The sequence below is a fragment of the Octopus sinensis genome, unplaced genomic scaffold, assembly GCF_006345805.1.
Source record: "Octopus sinensis unplaced genomic scaffold, ASM634580v1 Contig16940, whole genome shotgun sequence".
NCBI lineage: Eukaryota > Metazoa > Mollusca > Cephalopoda > Octopoda > Octopodidae > Octopus > Octopus sinensis.
This window is the reverse complement of record NW_021834693.1, coordinates 10,415-29,939: the sequence shown is the minus strand read 5'-3', so window position 1 is coordinate 29,939 and position 19,525 is coordinate 10,415. Positions and strand designations below refer to the sequence as shown.

At 39.3% G+C, this 19,525-nt stretch overlaps 1 protein-coding gene across 1 annotated transcript in view; it reads left to right on the top strand.

The window, feature by feature from the left end:
* Positions 1–18,040, top strand: part of LOC118761743 — a 30,160-nt gene extending 12,120 nt beyond the window's left edge. The window contains exon 2 of the mRNA XM_036499887.1: positions 16,878–18,040. Coding sequence (XP_036355780.1) covers positions 16,922–18,040 — 1,119 coding nt within the window. The 5' untranslated portion in view covers positions 16,878–16,921. The remainder of the gene's footprint in view (positions 1–16,877) is intronic.
* The last annotated feature ends 1,485 nt before the right edge of the window (positions 18,041–19,525 follow it).

The following is a 19,525-nucleotide window of genomic DNA, read 5'->3' as shown; positions in this document are numbered from 1 at the left end:
TTTTACTTTGAAGAAAGACAGCAAAAGAACCCATGAGTACTGGGTCGATCTAATCGACTAGCACCCCTCCCCAAAAATTTCGGGCCTTGTGCCTAGAGCAGAAATGAATATTCAAGAACACGTGTGTGTGTGTGTGCGTGCGTGTTCATGTCTACACGTGCGCGTCTGAGTGAGTGCACGCGCTCACTTGTGTATAAAATTGCTGCAGCATGACCGAATGGTTAAGAAGTTCGCTTTGCAGTCACGAGGTCCCGGCTTCAATCCCACTTTGTGATACGTGGCTAAGTATCCTTTATCATAGATTCGAGTCAATCCGAGTCTTGTCTGTGGCGGAAACTAAGTGAAGCCTATCAGATGGACTGAACTCATAATTGAAAAGTCCAAACTTGTTCTATTGTGTCACGCTGATTCTGTCTGAGAATTAAGTTAGGAGTCCATGTGTCTGTGGAACAGATAATAGTAGTGATATCAGCAGCAGCCGTCCAAGAATTTGGACCTGGAGATCTCCATTTCCAGCGGCTTCGAGGGCCACCTCCCAGTGGTGTCGGGCGTCAACGAAGAGCCCTCGACTACAACAAGACGACCAAAGTTTTTTTTTTTCCCCAAGGTCTGGGGTCTCCCGCCCCTAAGCCCTAGACTATCACCTAATCACCCTTACCCGCCTTGTTGCTTAACAACAACAGCAGTAGCAGTGGCAGTAGCAGCAGCAGCAGCAGTAGTAGTAGTGGTAGTGATGGTGGTGGTGGTGGTGGTGGTGGTGGTAGTTGCTGTAGTAGTAGCAGTAATAGTAGTAGCATTAGTAGTACTAGTTACCATTGTTGTCGATGTTAATGTAAAACATTTAGTTACTGTCGCTAACAGATGGAAAGGTAACAGAATGGAGATATTAACTTACTAATTGCTACCAGTGACCACAGACATATTAAGTTACTGTTGCTAAAAGATGGAGAGACCACAGAGTAGAAACGTAGTTGTGGCGAAGCCAAAGAGAAGCATTTAGTTGCTATTGCTAACAAACGGGAAGAACCACATACTAGGAACATCTAGTTACTGTTGCTAATAGATGGGAAGATCAAACAAACATTTAGTTATTGTTGCTAAGAGATGGAGAGGCCACAGAGTAAGGGTTATTAAGTTACTGTTGCTAACAGTGATCACGTAGAGTTATTAATTTATTGTTGCTAACAGATGGAAAGACTAGATAGTAGAAACATGTAGTTGTTGTTACTAACAAATGGTATCGTCAAACAGAAGCATTTAGTTGCCGTTGCTATCAGACGGAGAGGCCTCGTACTAGGACCATCAAGTTACTGTTGCTAATAGATGGAGGGGCCACATAGAAATATTTACTTACTGTTACTAACAGATGGAGAGACCACATAGTAGAAACATCTAGTTACTGTTGCTAACAGATCGATACACCCCATTCTAGAAACGTTTGGTTGTTGCTAACAGAATCCACGCAGAAACATGTAGTTACTGTTGCTAACGGAGGTGCAAAACATTCAGTTATTGCTAAGAGATGCTTCAACGAAGTAAAAAAAAAAAGAAGAGTAAACTCTGTAAATAATGGTTTGTCATTATTTGCAACACACACAAAAAATGATTTTCTTTAAAACGAGTCTCTTAGGGAAATTACTTTCAATATCTCTCTTCCTTGCTCTCTATCCTTCCCTTTCCCTCTTCTTCCTCTCTTTCCTTCCGGCTCCTCTCTCCCCTTCTTTCCCTTCCTTTCTCTTTCTCTCTCCCCTCACTTCATTATTTCTATCTTATTCTGCTGTGATTTTTGGTATTAACCGTTTTCCAAATTTAACCGTTTACCATTTAATTTTTTTATTTTTTTATTTTCATTGCATATTTGATAGGTCCTATAAGATTCAATATTCAACCATGCACACAAGCACACTTAATGCATCTGCAAACCAACTAACCTAAGTGCTTTTACACAAACAAAACACATGGAAGCGTAGTCAAATCTCCCTCAAGTCACATCCTGCGATTCTTTAAAATATATATAAGATATATGCAGTTGAAACAGACACGATGATCACAGCTGGAGTATATTTGATCATAGGTCAGTACTTGTTTAGATCTGACCTGGTATTAAACAACATGCTTGACATATTTCAACCCTGAAAGAGTCTAATGAAGAATTAACCAAAAACAAAATGAGGAAATAGGAATATCGGTTTTGACGTTTAGCCCCAGGTCAGACCTGAACGGGTAGAACTACAATTAATGGCAGGTAATCCAAGATATAATATGTCTGAAAATGACAATCATGTAGTAATGTACCTTGGGCGACATTAAGCAATGTGACTATATCTAAAACAACAGTGTAATTGAAAAGACATTTGGCTGTTATTTCTAGCTTGTAGAGACAGACACAACTTCCGAAATATCAAAAGTAGTTGTGTTTTAGTCCCTGGACAACACTAATCCAGTAGACTTATCAAAAGCGTTCCAGTCGTGACCACCCAGTCTTTTATTTAAGTACAGTCTCGGTTAATATATAGATCCGCGCCCGGGTGGGAAACTGGAAAAGAATATGTGTAACAGGTGTAAGGCATCGTATATAGAAGGAATATGACGAAAAAAAATCGCGCTGACAAAGGGGTGGGGAGGGGGCTCGGAAAATACCCACGATCAACAGTAGAGGATCCGAGCAGTAAAGCTCAACACCCGGTCGCAGGAGCGCAACAGAAACCGTCTAAATACTTCTAATGCAATGTATATTCAACAAATATTGTTGGGTGGACAAACACACTCACACACGCACACACACACACACACACATATATATATATACATATATACGACGGGCTTCTTAAAGGTTCCGTCTACCAAACCCACTCACAAGGCTTTTGCTGGCTCAAGACTATAGTAGAAGACACTTGGCCAAGGTGCCACGCAGTGGGACTGAACCCGGAACCATGTGGTTGGTGAGGAAGCTACTTACCACACAGCCATCCACTCTTTCTCGAACACATCTCTTCTAAACCCTGCCAACGCTGTTTCCCCGAACACACTTCTCGACAAAACTCATATTTTTTTGTAACTTTCAAATAAAATAATAAAAAAAAAAAACCTTAATTTCATATTGATGTGGGGAAAATACCCCGAAAGAAATATTTGCAGAAAGGTGAGTAGATTCATTACACAATTCATTTCATTATGTTACCGCAGTTTAGTGAGATTTGGCTGTTATTTCTAGCATGAAAATAGCCGGCTTGAGGGGGATATATCTTTATATATAAAAGTGAGGTTGTGTGCTGTCTGTCTCCTACGATTTAGATTCCTAACTACTCCCACATTTTGCGGTGCAGTTTAACCAAAACCGGGTATCTTATAGTCGTGATTCATATCGAGCCCTAGTTTGAAAGATAATAAGATCCTAGTTTGAAAGATAATAAGTAAGTAAACCCGAGGGCTACCTTCTGTTCCCCCAAAATAGAATTATGGTCTAGTGACACGAGCGTAGCTACAGTGTGTGCCTCCTGGGGCAGCCTTTTGGTGTGCTGCCCCCGGTGCCCCACAAAAAATACATATTGCCTACAGCAGATCGAAAACTGGTGCCACCTGGGGCGGATCGCTCCCTCTAGCTACGCTAGTATAGCCATCAATGGAGTATATGTCTGTTGAATCAGTTTATCTGGATTGAAATAGCTCTATCAACTAATAGGTACAAGGCCTGAAATTTTGGGGTTGGGGGCTAGTTGATTACATCGACACCGGGGCTCGACTTGTACTTATTTTATCGACTCCGAAAGGATGAAAGACAAAATCTATGTCTGGGATTTGAACTCAGAACGTAAAGCCAGAAGAAATGCTACTAAGCATTTTGTCCGACGCACTAACGATTATGCCATCTCACTGCTTTCATCTGGTTTTAAATAACAATTGCCCTCTCACCTTACTACACTTCTACACTTAGAAAATCTTTTCCACTGGTACTGAAGAGCAAAGCTGGCCTCAGATTTTAATTCACAACATAAAGGCATCTAATAAGATAGGCATTTTGTCTGGTACTTTATCACTTCTGCCGCTCTAATGTCTTTTCAAGTGTCATAAATAATAGGTACTTACAAAGGCCGGCAATTTCAGGAGAGGAAATTAACCGCAAATTATTTATTCCAACGCCTTAACATTTCTGCCTGTCAACCAACTTTTCAAATAACGGTTTCAAATTTTGGACTAAAGCCAGCAAGTTTGGAGTAGTGAGTCGATTACATCGATTCCAGTACGCAACTGGTATTTAATTATATCGACTCTGAAAAGATGAAAGTCAAAGGTTGGCCTCCTTGGGATTTAAACTCAAAGAGTAGGGGAAAATGTACTGGAAAGCATTTTTTGCGATACTCTAACAGTTCTGCCAGTCCGCTTGCTTTTTCCTTTCGAATCTTTATAAATAGTTTCAGTAATTTTGTGGGAGAGAGGATAATCGACACCAGCGATCCCAGTACTTGACTGGTACCTTATTTTATTGACTCCCGAAACAATGAAGGGCAAAGTTGACCTCGGCAGGATTTGAACTCTGAACGTAAAGAGTAAGAAGAAATATCGCAAGACATTTTTTTCCCCGACGCTTTGACGATTCTACCAACCCGCTACCTCGTCTTTACAAATAATAAACAATAATTTGGGTACGAGGGACCCCACTTTTATAGGAGTTTACTTGTGCCAACAAGGGCCACCGAAATGTAGGAAAATTTCAAAATGTTTAGTGTTATTTATCATTATTGTTTAGCTCCAAATCAGCTGCCGTAGATTTCGATAATATCGGGATTTATTATTTTTTTAAATGGTGGCACACACACACACACACACACACCGGTGTTTTCTTTTGTTTTTTGTTTTACACATTAAATTGCGATACCATCTGAAAGGTATTTGTAGGAAATTAAAAATGACCCATTTTTCTGAAAACTATGAGGAAACAAAGTCGATTCGCGTGAATTATCCGAATCTCCCCCAATTTTTTCATCAAAAATTCTGATGTAATCAGAATTTACACCAGGTCAAAGGAATTTGTAGAAAATTTCATCAGAAAATCTCTATTTTTCTGAAAGTTATGAGACAAAGTTGTGGTGGGGGGGATATTTGTGAAGATACGCTCCGAATTCTAAACTATTACACTCGAGAGACGGCTGTAATAGTTGATCGGCAGACTTTCCAACTAATTATTCCTGGAGAGGAGAATCAGTTGGAATTTATTGTGGGAAAGGCATGGAATGGAGAGGCCAAATATATTTTTTAAAATTCAAATATTGCGAACAAAAAATTCTTTCAGAAAAGGAAACAATCACAATTCCTTCCTCTTTTCTTTATCCATGAGGCAGAGATAGCTATTTTGAAAGTCCACCGATCGATTATTACATCCAGCCAAGAGTGTGTGTAACAGCTTATTTAATAATCCTTTAATTTAAAAAAAAAATGGCTGTTGATAATAGGAAAATACTGATTTTCCAATTATAACAATCAGGCTTTAATGTTTTTTTGTTTTAAAGACTGGTAGGGTGGGATTTCAATGAGATTCGACTAGCCATAGGTTAAGCGACCGCTTAGTGGCTCCTGCATTGACTCGTGTGAACTTTACATAGGTTTCAGTCAGGATTGAACCAGCATGAGTGGGTTGCTATTTCTAGCAAACAGAGCGACCACCGAGAAGCATTCTCGTTCGAGTTGACTTCTCTTCGTCTCGGCAGATGAATGTATAACGACGTCTTCGGTTGAGAGTGGATATGAAGATATTCAAATTTTATAGTATTTGGCGGAGAGACTAATAATACTTCCCTCTCCCCGCCCTCCCTCTCTCTCTACTTCTTCTTTTACTCCTTTTCTGCCCTCCCCCTCACTCTCACTCTCTCTCTCTCCCCCTCACCCCTCCACTTCGATTGGTACCAAGAAAAACAGAAAACAATAAAACAACACAAGCAAAATCTAAATAGAGCAAGTGATGCACACGTGTAGAGATATGTATGTGTGTGTGTGTATGTATGTATGTATGTGTGTGTGCATGTATGTATGTGTGTTGTGTGTGTATGTAGTGTATGTATGCAGTATGTAAACATAAGTTTGGTGATCAGAAATATTTCTTTTTATTCTTTTCTTTCAGTCATTTGACTGCGGCCATGCTAGAGCACCGCTTTAATATATATATATATATTTAAGCCAGAAGTGGCTGTGTGGTAAGTAGCTTGCTAACCAACCACATGGTTCCGGGTTCATCCCACTGCGTGGCATCTTGGGCAAGTGTCTTCTACTATAGCCCCGGGCCGACCAATGCCTTGTGTGGATTTGGTAGACGGAACTGAAAGAAGCCTTCGTATATATGTATATATATGTATGTGTCTGTGTTTGTCCCCCTAGCATGCTTGACAACCGATGCTGGTGTGTTTACGTCCCCGTCACTTAGCGGTTCGGCAAAAAGAGACCGATAGAATAAGTACTGGCTTACAAGAATAATCCCGGGGTCGATTTGGTCGACTAAAGGCGGTGCTCCAGCATGGCCGCAGTCAAATGACTGAAACAAGTAAAAAAATAAATAAAAATATATAATCGGTGCCCCAGCATGGCCACAGCTCATTAGCTGAAACTGGAAAAATCAAAATCAAAATCATATATATTACGGAGATGTATATACATAAATATATTACGGAGATGTACTTGCATAGCAAGTGATTTGATCTGAGATCGTGTGCTGGAACGAAAACAATAGCAGCGTGGAAGGTGTTTGTAAGCCATTTAAGAAACACACAAAAGCCGTTCGATTCACTTCAACATTTTTGTCAGTGAACAGGTTGCGGTCTTAAAGCGACGAAAATGTTTTGACAAATTAAACTTAAATGTTGAAGTGAATTGAACGGCTTTTGTGTGTTTCTTAAATGGCTTACAAACACCTTCCACGCTGCAATTGTTTTATATATATATATATATATATATATGGATTTTTCCTTTTGAACGGCAGTTTTCAACACAATTTCTAGTTAACTAAACACTTTTAAACTTCGTATACTGGTAGAATGTGTCAAAATAAAACATTTTTTCTATCGGCTTTCTTGAGTAAATTGTAATTTATAAGTTTAACATAGTTTAATTTTTCGTATTTTAACCAATCCTATGGCCTCTATTGAGCTAAAATCATTAGCTGCGTCTAAAACTGAGACAACATCCTGTCACTAACCCTAACTCTAACCCTCGCCCTAACCCTAAATTTTAGCCTTTCGTTTTTTTTTCTTAATTGTTATCCTTAAATTAACTTAACAATTAAGAAGAAAAAAAACGAAAGGCTAAAATTTAGGGTTAGGGTGAGGATTAGAGTTAGTGACAGGATGTTGCCTGTTTTAGACGCAGCAAATGATTTTAGCGAAATAGAGGCCATAGGATTGGTTAAAATTCGAAAAATTAAACTACGTTAAACTTACAAATTACAATTTTCTCAAGAAAGCCAAGAGAAAAAATGTTTTATTTTGACACATTCTACCAGTATACGAAGTTTAAAAGTGTTTAGTTAACTAGAAATTGTGTTGAAAACTGCCGTTCAAAAGGAAAAGATCCCGATGTGCTCCTTTCAGTTACTGTCTACCACAGGTTTGGTCGGCTCGAGGCTATAGCAAAAGACGTTAACTGAAGGTGCTACGCAGTGAGACTGAAGCGGAATAATATGGCTAGTAAGCACGCTTCTTACCACACAGCCACGGCTATTGGCAACAGTAAAACGAAAAGATTATTTAAGTTAATTATGATTGTATATTGTCAATGTCTTCCCTAATTTATAATTATAATTTATGAGTAATTTTCGGAACGGTTGGCATTAGGAAGGGCATCCAGCGGTAGAAACTTCGCCAGATCAGATTGGAGCCTGGTGCAGCCTTCTGGCTTCCCAGCCCTCAGTCAAACCGTCCAACCTATGCCAGCATGGAACACGGACAATTTCACCATTTCACATACAATCATCATCATTTAACGTCTGCTTTTCATGTTGGCACGAGTTGCATGGTTTGGCATGGAACTGGCCAGACTCCAACTGCTTGTTGTGGCATGGTTTCTACAGCTGGATGCCCTTCCTAATGCTAACCACTTAACAGAGTGTGCTGGGTGCTTTTTATGTGGCACCAGCACCTGAAAGAACAAGCCTGTATGTGTAGAAAACAATCTCCTTATGAAAAATGAGCCTTAATGTGTTATTGTAGCAGCACCAGCACTGCTGAGAACCCCCTTCAGTTATAATTAACCATGGGATTACACCTAGAAAGTTACCCTCCCAGGCACAGGTCCGGGCAAGGTTGTTTATGGAAGACCAGCAGTCACCCATGCATACCAACCTCCCCTCTCCACGTCACCAGTGTTATCCAAGAGAAAGGCAAAGGCTGATACAGCTTGGCACCTGTGATGTCGCAACTCATTTCTACAACTGAGTGGATTGGAGCAACGTGAAATAAAGTGTCTTGCTCAAGAACACATCACGCAGCCCGGTCTGGGATTCAGACTCACAATCTTGCGATCGTAAACTCGACGCTGTAACCACTGAGCCAGCACAAAGGTATTAGATATATATATATATATAAAACCCCTTAGAATTCAGATTCCTTTGTCAGTTGTATTGCTTATGTATCAGTTACCGTTTTTCTTTTACTTGTTTCAGTCAATGGACTGTGGCCATGCAGGGACCCCATCTTGAAGGGTTTTTTTTGTAAAACATATTGAGCTGAGGACTTATTTTTTAAAGCCTACTACTTATTCTAGTAGCCTCTTTTGTCAAACCGCTAAGTTATGGGGATGTAAACATACCAACTGGTTGTTAAGCACTGGTGGGGGACAAACACAATGACTTACACACATAGATATACACACACACACACACACACATATATATATAATACAAATAAGAAAATGGAGGAACAGATTCCCTTCAATCACCGACTTACAGATATTACCAATTCATATTATTTATTAACTACTTCAATAGGAACATCCAAATCCAACAGAATAAAACAATTTACATCATAATAGAAGATAAAACCATAAAAAATTACACATAAAATGGATCTTACAGCTGTACTTCACCAGCAGTATATTGGATAACTGATATCCCATCGTGGGTTACACTCATAACCCCTATCTCACTTTATATATATATATATATATATGATGGGCTTCTTTCAGTTTCCATATACCAAATCTACTCACAAGGCTTTGGCTGACCCGAGACTATAGTAGAAGATATTTGTGCCCAAAGTGCCATGCAGTGAAACTGAACTCGGAACCCTGTGATTAGGAAGCCAGCTTCTTACCACACAGCCATGCCTGCAACTATGTGAATTTATTCATGTTGTTTTGTATTAATCACACATTGTAGCTTCAAGATTTCAACGGGGTGTTTGTATATTTTTAGAAAGACATTATAGGGTAGGTGTGAGAGGTCAGATCTGGTCGATTTTAACATAAAACAGAATACTTGGGCCGGGTTAGAAATTAAACAAGATTATTGATTTTGGAAACATCTGTTGTACTAACGCAAAGTGAAAGGTAACATACAAAACCTATTATGGGTTAGCAATAAATCACATCTCTCATTTTGGGGGTTAGACATTCATGTTGTGGTTGTTTAGCCCTGGTTCTGTTCTGATCAAGCAGGCCTCACAATCAAAGACATTCCATCCATGACCATCTGTTTCTGTTAGGAGCATCAAGGACTGCATTATTCAATATATACTTCCTTTGTTGGTAGAGTGTACTGTAAATGAGACTTAACTTCTGTTTCTATCAGATTGAATGACTGCATTGAGGCTGTTAAATTAGGCCCTTGAATTTGTAATTAACAATGAAACTTGTAATTTTAATTCTCCCTAACTGTGAAAAAAATTGCCCAGTAAATATGTGTGGATATTAGCTCATAATCTTCATCTTTTAATATCCTTCCTTGCTGGCATGGGTTTGATGGGTTGACAAATCCAAAGGGTCTGAGCATCGCATCATGTTTCACTATCTGCTTTGAGACGCTTTTTTGTTTGGATGCCCTTCCTGATGCCAACAGAGTGTACTGGTTACTTAATTTGATGAATCCAGATATAAATATTTATATATCATTGTCATCATCATCATCATTTAATATCCATGTTCCATGCTGGCATGAGATGGATGGTTTGACAATGATCCATACGGTCCAAGGACTGCATCATGATCCAGTGTCTGCTTTGGTCTCGTTTCTTACAGTTGGATGCTTTTCATTAGTGCCAACTAATTTACTCTTTTACTTGTTTCAGTCATGTGACTGTGGCCATGCTGGAGCACCACCTTTAATCGATCGAATCGACCCCAGGGCTTATTCTTTGTAAGCCTAGTACTTATTTTATTGGTCTCTTTTTTTGCCGAACCGCTAAGTTACGGGGACACACCAGCATCGGTTGTCAAGCAATGTTGGGGGGACAAGCACAAACACACAAACACGCATATACACAAATATATATATATATATATATATATATATATATATATATATATACACATATATACGGCAGGCTTCTTTCGGTTTCCGTCTACCAAATCCACTCACAAGGCTTTAGTCGGCCCGAGGCTATAGTAGAAGACACTTACCCAAGGTGCCACGCAGAGGGACTGAACCCGGAACCATGTGGTTGGTAAGCAAGCTACTTACCACACAGCCACTCCTATGCCTATTCATAAATGTACACTAACAATATCATAGTAATTATTGATTTCAAATTTTGGCACAAAACTAGTAATTTCAAGGGAAAGGATAAGTCAATTACATCAACCCCAGTACATAACTGGTACTTACTTTATCAATCATGAAAGGATGGAAGACAAAATCCTAGTAATTGTTGTCAAGCCATCAACCTTGTACATCATCATCATCATCATCATCATCTTCGTTTAGTGTCCGCTTTCCATGCTGGCATGGGTTGGAGGGTTCAACTGGGGTCTGGGAAGCCAGAAGGCTGCACCAGGCCCAGTCTGATCTGGCAGTGTTTCTACAGCTTGATGCCCTTCCTAACGCCAACCACTCCGTGAGTGTAGTGGGTGCTTTTTACGTGCCACCGGCACAGGTGCAGACGAGGCTGGCGAGCGGCCACGATTGGATGGTGCTTTTTACGTGCCACCGGCACGGGGGCCAGGCGAGGCTGGCAACGGGCCACAATCATTATTTAAATGACTTATTCCTTCACAGAAATATGTTAATATTTTAATGGTCTCCCATTTCTTACGCTGGACATCTTGAGAATGGAAGGCCAGTAATTAACAGAGAGCAGCCAGTTCAGTTTTCATCCAAACTGCCAAAAATGTTCACATGAGGCCTTATTTCATAGCAACATTAAATACATACAGAAATTACTTCATACATTTATTTCTCCATAATTTGTGCTGTATTGGTTCTCAAATAATATAATTAGTAATTCTAATTAATATGGTCAGTAGCCCAGCACCTTTTAAATTCATGCCACCTCACGTCTATGTCTTAATTTCGAATAGCTACTCCGTAATATGCTTTAATTGGTTATACAGTCACCTGGTAACATACAGATATTCAGCTTCAGTAGAATTGCAATTTTTTATTTTATTTATCTGGCAGGACAAGTGAGGCCACAACCCGTGGCCTCTAACTGGGACGTAGTCAGTCCACCTGTGCATACCTTCCTTCTTGGGACACATAACTCTACTTGTGAAGACCTGTTGAGGCTAGTGAAAATCAAAATCGATCAACATCAATGGAATTTGTAGTTGTGATACCAGTGCCGGTGGCACGTAAGAGAACCATCCGAACGTGGCCATAGCCAGCGCTGTATCGACTGGCCTCCGTGCCGGTGGCACGTAACAAACACCAGCCGATCGTGGCCGTTGCCAGCCTCACTTGGCCCCCGTGCCGGTGGCACGTAAAAAGCACCACCCGAGCATGGCCGTTCGCCAGCTTCATCTGGCATCTGTGTCGGTGGCATGTAAAAAGCACCCACCACACTCACGGAGTGGTTGGCATTAGGAAAGGCATCCAGCTGTAGAAACACTGCCAGATCTGACTGGCCTGGTGCAGCCTTTGGGCTGCCCAGACCCTAGTTGAACCGTCCAACCCATGCTAGCATGGAAAGCGGACGTTAAACGGTGATGATGATGATGATGATTAAACATGTTTCCCAATCACAAGGTTTCAGGTTCAGTTTCACTGCATGGCACTTTGGACAAGTGTCTTTTACTCTGTACTCTTAGGCTGACCAAACCCTTATGAATGGATTCAGTAGATGGAAACTTTAAAAGCCCATCACATTTAATATATATATATATATATATATATATATATATATATATAGTTGCAAGAGTGGCTGTGTGGTAAGTAGCTTGCTTACCAAACACATGGTTCCGGGTTCAGTCCCACTGCATGGCACCTTGGACAAATGTCTTCTGCTATAGCCTCGGACTGACCAAAGCCTTGTGACAGGCAAAGAAGCCTGTCATATATGTGTGTGTGTTTGTATATATGTTTGTGTGTCTGTGTTTGTCCCCCCCATCGTTTGACAACCAATGTTGGTGTGTTTATGTCCCCGTATCAGTTCAGCAAAAGAGACTGATAGAATAAATACTAGGCTTACAAAGAATAAGTCTTGAAGTCGATTTGTTCAATTAAAGATGGTGCTCCAGCATGGCCACAGTCAAACGGCTGAGACAAATAAAAGAATATGTATATATTGTGTGTGTACTTGTTGTCTTGACATCGCCTAATAGTTGTAAGCAGGCATTACCTTGTACAAGCAGTCTCTTTCATTCCCATTCTTCTGTGAAAAAATGTCCAGCCATGGGGGAATGTTAGCTTACTCGGAAAGAAGTGAGGGTGGATGACAGGAAGGCTGTAGAAAATTTGCCTCAAGGAATTTTGTCTGTGGAAAAGTGAACATGAAAATGAAGGATAGGTGGTGGTTTTGGTGATGATGATGATGACAAATCATGACGACCATGACAAACAAATCCAGCATGGCCACAGCTAGTTAGAAAGAAAAAGAAAATGTAAAAGACAGACAATTGATATGTTGGGTTTGTTGAGAAGACCGAGTAGAAGATGTGAGGCAGAGATGAAATGTATGGAAAGAACAATTGAATAGAATAGACAAATCAAAGACAACAACTATAACAAGAAACATATTCTCACTGTTTTGCTCATCCTCTTCCACATCATAGGACATGGAGGAAAGTGCAGTGTGTTCTAGTTGTTTAGCCCCAGTCAAACCATGAAATCTAGCAGACTCATGAGAAAGGCATTCCAGCTGGGATCATCCCAGCATTTTGCTTTCTTTCTTTCTCTTTTTTTTTTATTCCCCAGACATATTGTATTTAAGACTACATTATCCAATGTGTCCCTTTCTTCTCTTGTGATTGTAGAGTGTGACTTGAAGGAATTTAGGCTGCTATGCTTCTAAAGAGAAAGAGAAGAGAGTAGAAGTGTTTTCTTTGAAGACAAAATATAAAGATATAAAGATGCATATACTGAGTTTGAGTTCGTGTAATACTCTCTCTCTCTCTCTCTCTCATTCACTCTCACCCTTTATCTCACACAATGCACATTTATCCTCTTCCTTCCATGTCATTTTATATCTTTCTCAATAGAAACCTTTTTTTTTCTGTGTGTATGTAGAGGTTTTTTTTATCCAAAATAATGTTCTTGCCTGTAATTCTCTTTCACTGTCACTACTCCCTTCTTTCAATTACTCTCTCTCTCTCTCTCTCACACACACACACACACACACACAGGTATGTGTTCAGGTGTGTTTTCCATTATGCTCTTGTACTTTGTTTCACCCTTCAAACTCCCTTCACGCACTCAGCCTGGTTCTCTCTCTCTCACTTTCTATCTCTCTGCTATTCATCTTATCAGGGGGAAGCGGTTGCCTTAGGGTACTGGAGACACCATAAGTTCACGTAAACTTTATCGGCTTTTAGGGTCAAAGCAACCTCATTAATGCTGGCATCATAGTAAAAGGCACCCAGTGCACTGTTGTAAGATGGTTGGCAAATAAGCAAAGTCTGATTGACAATCAGAATAAGGATATTGGAGACAAGGCTGCTGTCTGATGCATAAAAGTATTTTAGTTTCTTAACCCTTGAAATCCTACCCTGCAAATATCTGCAACTGTCACAAAATCCTGAACTGCACAAAGCCACAATTCAAGCAATGCCGTCGTTTAGGATTGAAAACTGTAACTAAGCACTCTTTTGCACAGGAAACAATGTTTAGCTTCACTTTAGAAAGAATTTCCTGTTTAACATGTGTTTACATTCTGTATTTTATTGAACAAATTTCTCCAGATTTTTCTTTGATTTGGGGGCTTAATGGTATTAAGACCTCAAAGTGTTGGGTTACAATTCTGTGATGTTATTTATTAAATATTTAATTTGCAAAAGGGAGTTTGAACTTGGATAAAATAATTAGAGTGATATTTCAGTGTTGTCTTTATACTCCAGTGATCTAAATGATATTGCAATTTTATCAGTTGTGAGCAGAAGTTAAGTTATTTATTACATTGTTTGGTGTTTTTTGCATCAATGCTTTCATTGGTGAGTGATAAAGATGTTTTTTTTAAAGGCCCATTACTTTAGTGATATATTTTGAATGTAGATCTCTCCTTACTGGTAGGTTTATGAACCGTGTAATAAGAGTAAATAGCATTAATTTGTTGAGCCATACAAAACATTGAATGGAGGAGATAAAAGATTAAGATATCTCTTGGAGTCTTTTTCTTTTGAGAGTTTTGCAGGTTCAAAGTTTCAGAGACAAACTGGAAAAAGAATTCAGCTCTGAAACAGGAAATTAATTCCATGGAATCAATATTTTGTGTACATATGTTGAAACGCTTCAGTGTAATCAATTTAATTGTATTCAACTTACTTTGGCAGGTGAAAGTGGCATGACAATAGGTAAAAACTACAGCAGTGTACACCAACAATCATTATATTCTATTTCTATTTCTTTACTACCCACAAGGGGCTAAACACAGAGAGGACAAACAAGGACAGACAAGCAGATTAAGTTGTTTATATCGACCCCAGTGCATAACTGGTACTTATTTAATCGACCCCGAAAGGATGAAAGGCAAAGTCGACCTCGGCGGAATTTGAACTCAGAACGTAACGGCAGACGAAATACGGCTACGCATTTCGCCCGGCGTGCTAACGATTCTGCCAGCTAGCAAATTTCATTCAAATTCATAAAGATTGTTAACAGTATGAACAACAAAATAAATTATTTCTGGTAGACAAATCTACAGTGTGTATTCATGTATGTGAGGACATTTTGGTTGACCTGTCAGTTAGGGTGTAAGTGTGTGTGCCAACTTTAAGCAAGCAGTGTTTTGCTCATAGCAGTCTCTTGACTAGGGGTAAACCAAAGAGGATACGGTTACTGTTCTTTCCATGTTGTGACAGTGGTAACAGTACTTGTGTTATCTTAGTCAATGTGCACTCTCAAATGCTTGGCACCAACTGACTAAATGACTTATTCTTGTTTATATAATTGTCATAAGACAATTGGTTGTGTGATAAGAAGCTTGCTTTTCGACCACGTGGCTCTGGGTTCGTTCTCATTGCATGGTACTTTTAGCAAGCGTCTTCTATAACTCCAGTCAATCAAGGCCTTGTAAATGACTTTGGTAGATAGAAACTGGAAGAAACATGTCGTGTATGTGTGTGTGTGTTCTTTCTTTTTCTCTTCTTTTACTTGTTTCAGTCATTTGACTGTGGCCATGCTGGAGCTCCACCTTTAATCGAGCAAATCGACCCCGAGACTTATTCTTTGTAAGCCCTGTACTTATTCTAACGGTCTCTTTTTGCCGAAACGCTAAGTGACGGGGACAAAAACACACCAGCATTGGTTGTCAAGCAATGCTAGGGGGTCATACACAGACACACAAACACATACACACACACATACATATATATATATATATATATATATATATATATATACATATATATGACAGGCTTCTTTCAGTTTCCATGTACCAAATCCACTCACAAGGCATTGGTCGGCCCGGGGCTATATCAGAAGACACTTGCCCAAGGTGCCATGCAGTGGGACTGAACCCGGAACTATGTGGTTGGTAAGCAAGCTACTTACCACACAGCCACTCCTGCGCCTATGCATATATATCTATTTGTGTTGTATTTGTCCCCATCCACCACTTGACAACTGGTGTTAGTTCATTTACATCACTGTAACCTAGCAGCTCAGCAAAAAGAAACTAGTAGAATAAATATCAGACCCGAAAAAAAAAGCTAAGTATTGGGATCAATTTGTTTGACTAAATCCTTGAAAACAGTGTTCCAGCATGGCCAGAGTCTAATGACTGAAACAAGCAAAAGATAAGAAAGAGGAAGCATAAACAGAAGCTTGAATAAAGTTTTGTGTTACAAGGCTAGAAAACCAAATAGCAACAAAAATACTGACAAATGTATGAAGGGTTCTGGTTGGTAACCACAAGTTCAGGTTATGAATCCAGCTTAGACTTTATGTTACACTGAGCTCTGCGCATATTTAAGGAATCTATTATCTTACATACATGTTTTTTTTTTACATGGCACCGGCACAGGAGCCATGTAATAGCTCCCATGCTGGTGCCACATAAAAAGCATCCAGCACACACTGTTAAGTGGTTGGTGTTAGGAAGCACTTCCAGCCATAAAAACCAAGCTAAATCAGACTGGAACCTGGTAGAGTTCTTCGGCTTGCCAGTCTGGAAAATGGACATGAAAGGATGATGACGATGATGTTCAACCACAGATTTATTGAAGCAAAAAAATGGGATGGTAGGACTTCTTGTGACTACTCAATAATTATTTTATTTATTATTTATTTTCCTTTTTATTTTTATTTCCAGGTTGCATTTGATCCCTCACTTCACTGGTTGACAATCCTGATTTGATGAATAACATTAAGATAGATGGTAACATATTCTGTGAAAGAAAAATTAAAAAAAAAACACTCTGTCGGATGGGTTGTAGAACAATTTTGCCCAACATGGAAAAACTTTCTCATTGCGGGCCTCTTCCAATTACATCTTCAAATGTAGGCTTAGATTATGGGAACCGTACCATTGAAGCCCTATTAAAAATGTCCAGTGACACAGACGATGATGAAGATCAGAGTTTTGAACAATCAAAAGTTGGTGACACGAGGAACAAAAATTTACTCTGTCCTTCTGAGTCAACACCAATGCCTCCGGTTATACTACATAGTCAGACTACAAATTACAAATTGTACTGTTCACCTATGTCGCAAAGTTCAGCATCCAATATGGTTCAGTCTCCAACAAATCAACCTGACTCGTTAAAAACTCATGGTATACTGTCACCACCAATGTCCTCATCATTATCATCATCATTGTCATCTGTTTCCTCATGGCCTAAAAAATCAACAAAATATTCAAAGGAAGATTCTTTTACAAAGTTTATATCTGATAAGCGTCAAACCTGTTCAAGTGATGAACAGAGAAAACCCATTGAGGTAAATGTTACAACACCTCGTTTGGAAAAGAGACCAACATATGCTAACCTTAGCAGTATTCATAGAACTGAGGCTAATGATGAAGGTAATGCCGAACCTTTGTCTACTTCATCCTTATCAAGTTTAACTGATGGTTACCCTGCTTTCACAGGGGACACCTCAGACTGCCCTTATGGTCAAAATTATAACAAACCACGTGGTCTGAGAAAGTTTGAATATCATTCACACTATATAAAACAGTGTCGAATTGAGAAAACTGCTTGCACCAAGAAAGTATGGGGGAGATCACCAAAGCGACAGCAAGTTATCTCTCGCAAAAGAAAACTCATCAAAAAGTGTCAGTTGGAGAATTACATGGAACAAAACACTCCAGTGTCTGCTCACCATGAACGGAAGAAAAAAATGTTTCATAGCAACAAATATTTTTGTTGCCTTTCTAGCCTTTGGTTTTCTAGTCGCAAAAGAAGAATTGTAAATAGTAATTTAAAATCTAAGAATAATTCCAGAATCAATTTTCTGAAACTGCTGATCTCTTAAATGAAACAATTGGTCGTCTTGGCCAATCTGATTTGGTACTGACTGATTCTGGTAGAGACAGCAAAAATGAACATCCATGTTTGGAGTCACATACAAGTGTTATTTTATCTGATACTTCATATCCATGTAGCAGCCAGACTTGGTCGACTCCAGAGAGCATGAATACAGAAGTAATATCAGGTAGAAGCAGCTATGGGTTGTTCAAGTCTAGAATTGATCCCGGTCAGTTTACATCTTCACCATTACCTAACATTTCAGACTCTTCATCAGGACCTTGCCAAGAGTTGCCCTTACCTAGTAGTTCCCTAAATTTGTCTTCAGTGGAAGAACATATTTCTGCTAGTGACAGCCTTGATACGTCCCTTGAGGAAGGCAACAAAGCATTTGTTCAAATTGAAACTTCCAATGAACAATCCCAGTTGCAGCTGCTTTGCAATGCAAGTGGAGATACAAAACATGAAATAGTTCTTCTCTCTGACAGTTCAGTTTCACTTTCTGTTTCTCTTGGGGAAACGCCTGGTTGTGTTGGTCTGTCATGTAGCAGTGATTCTGAAGCAAAGGCTGAGAATGAAAATGTTGAAGCCAGGGATAAGAGTAATGACTCAAATTCTTTTCAACATTCTGTCATCAAATATTCTGTCATCAACCCGAAACAGTCAGAAAGACATATCACTTGAGAGAAAAGGGCCAGTAATTATCTCTCCCTTTTCTATTGATATGGGTTCTCTTTCATTAATTTCATTTGAGGAAAATAACCAACATCATCATCATCATCATCACCATCATCACCATCATCATCATCATCATCATCATCATCATCATCACCATCATCATCATCATCACCATCATCATCTTCATCATCATCATCATCATCATCATCACCATCATCATCATCATCATCATGCTTCCATAATGCAGAATGCTGCTCTTCATGGTTCTTCTTCAACATCTTCAGAACAGCAAAATGCTGCCACCACTACTACTACTACTACTGCTGCTGCTGTTTCCAAACAAAATCACAACCAAATTTTAGCTAAGAGTAAAAAATGTGCCTCATTCAGTATATTCAACGAATCAGCTTTGCAAAGATAAATCTTCATACAGCAATCAAAGTTTGCCAGCTGATTCATTCCAAGACACTAGTTCTCTGTATTTTTCTCCTGTCAAGTCATCCCATTGTCACAAAGGTCTGTCTCCTTTCAGTCCAATATCTAACATCTCTAAAGACAATCAAATGAAGCCAGAAGGTGCCAAACCAAAGGTCCACAGACAAGTGGCCAAAAGAAATCACGATAAGAGAGCCAATAACAACAATTCTTCAAGTAATCGCAGACACAGAGGAATGTTAGAACATTGAAGATCGAGATCACATAATAAAGAAAATACTGATTTGTCAGATTTTGAGCAAAGTAGTAACAAGCATTTCTTTGAATGAGAATTTATCTGCTCTTCTAGAGACACTCCACATATTTCAAAAGACTCTGG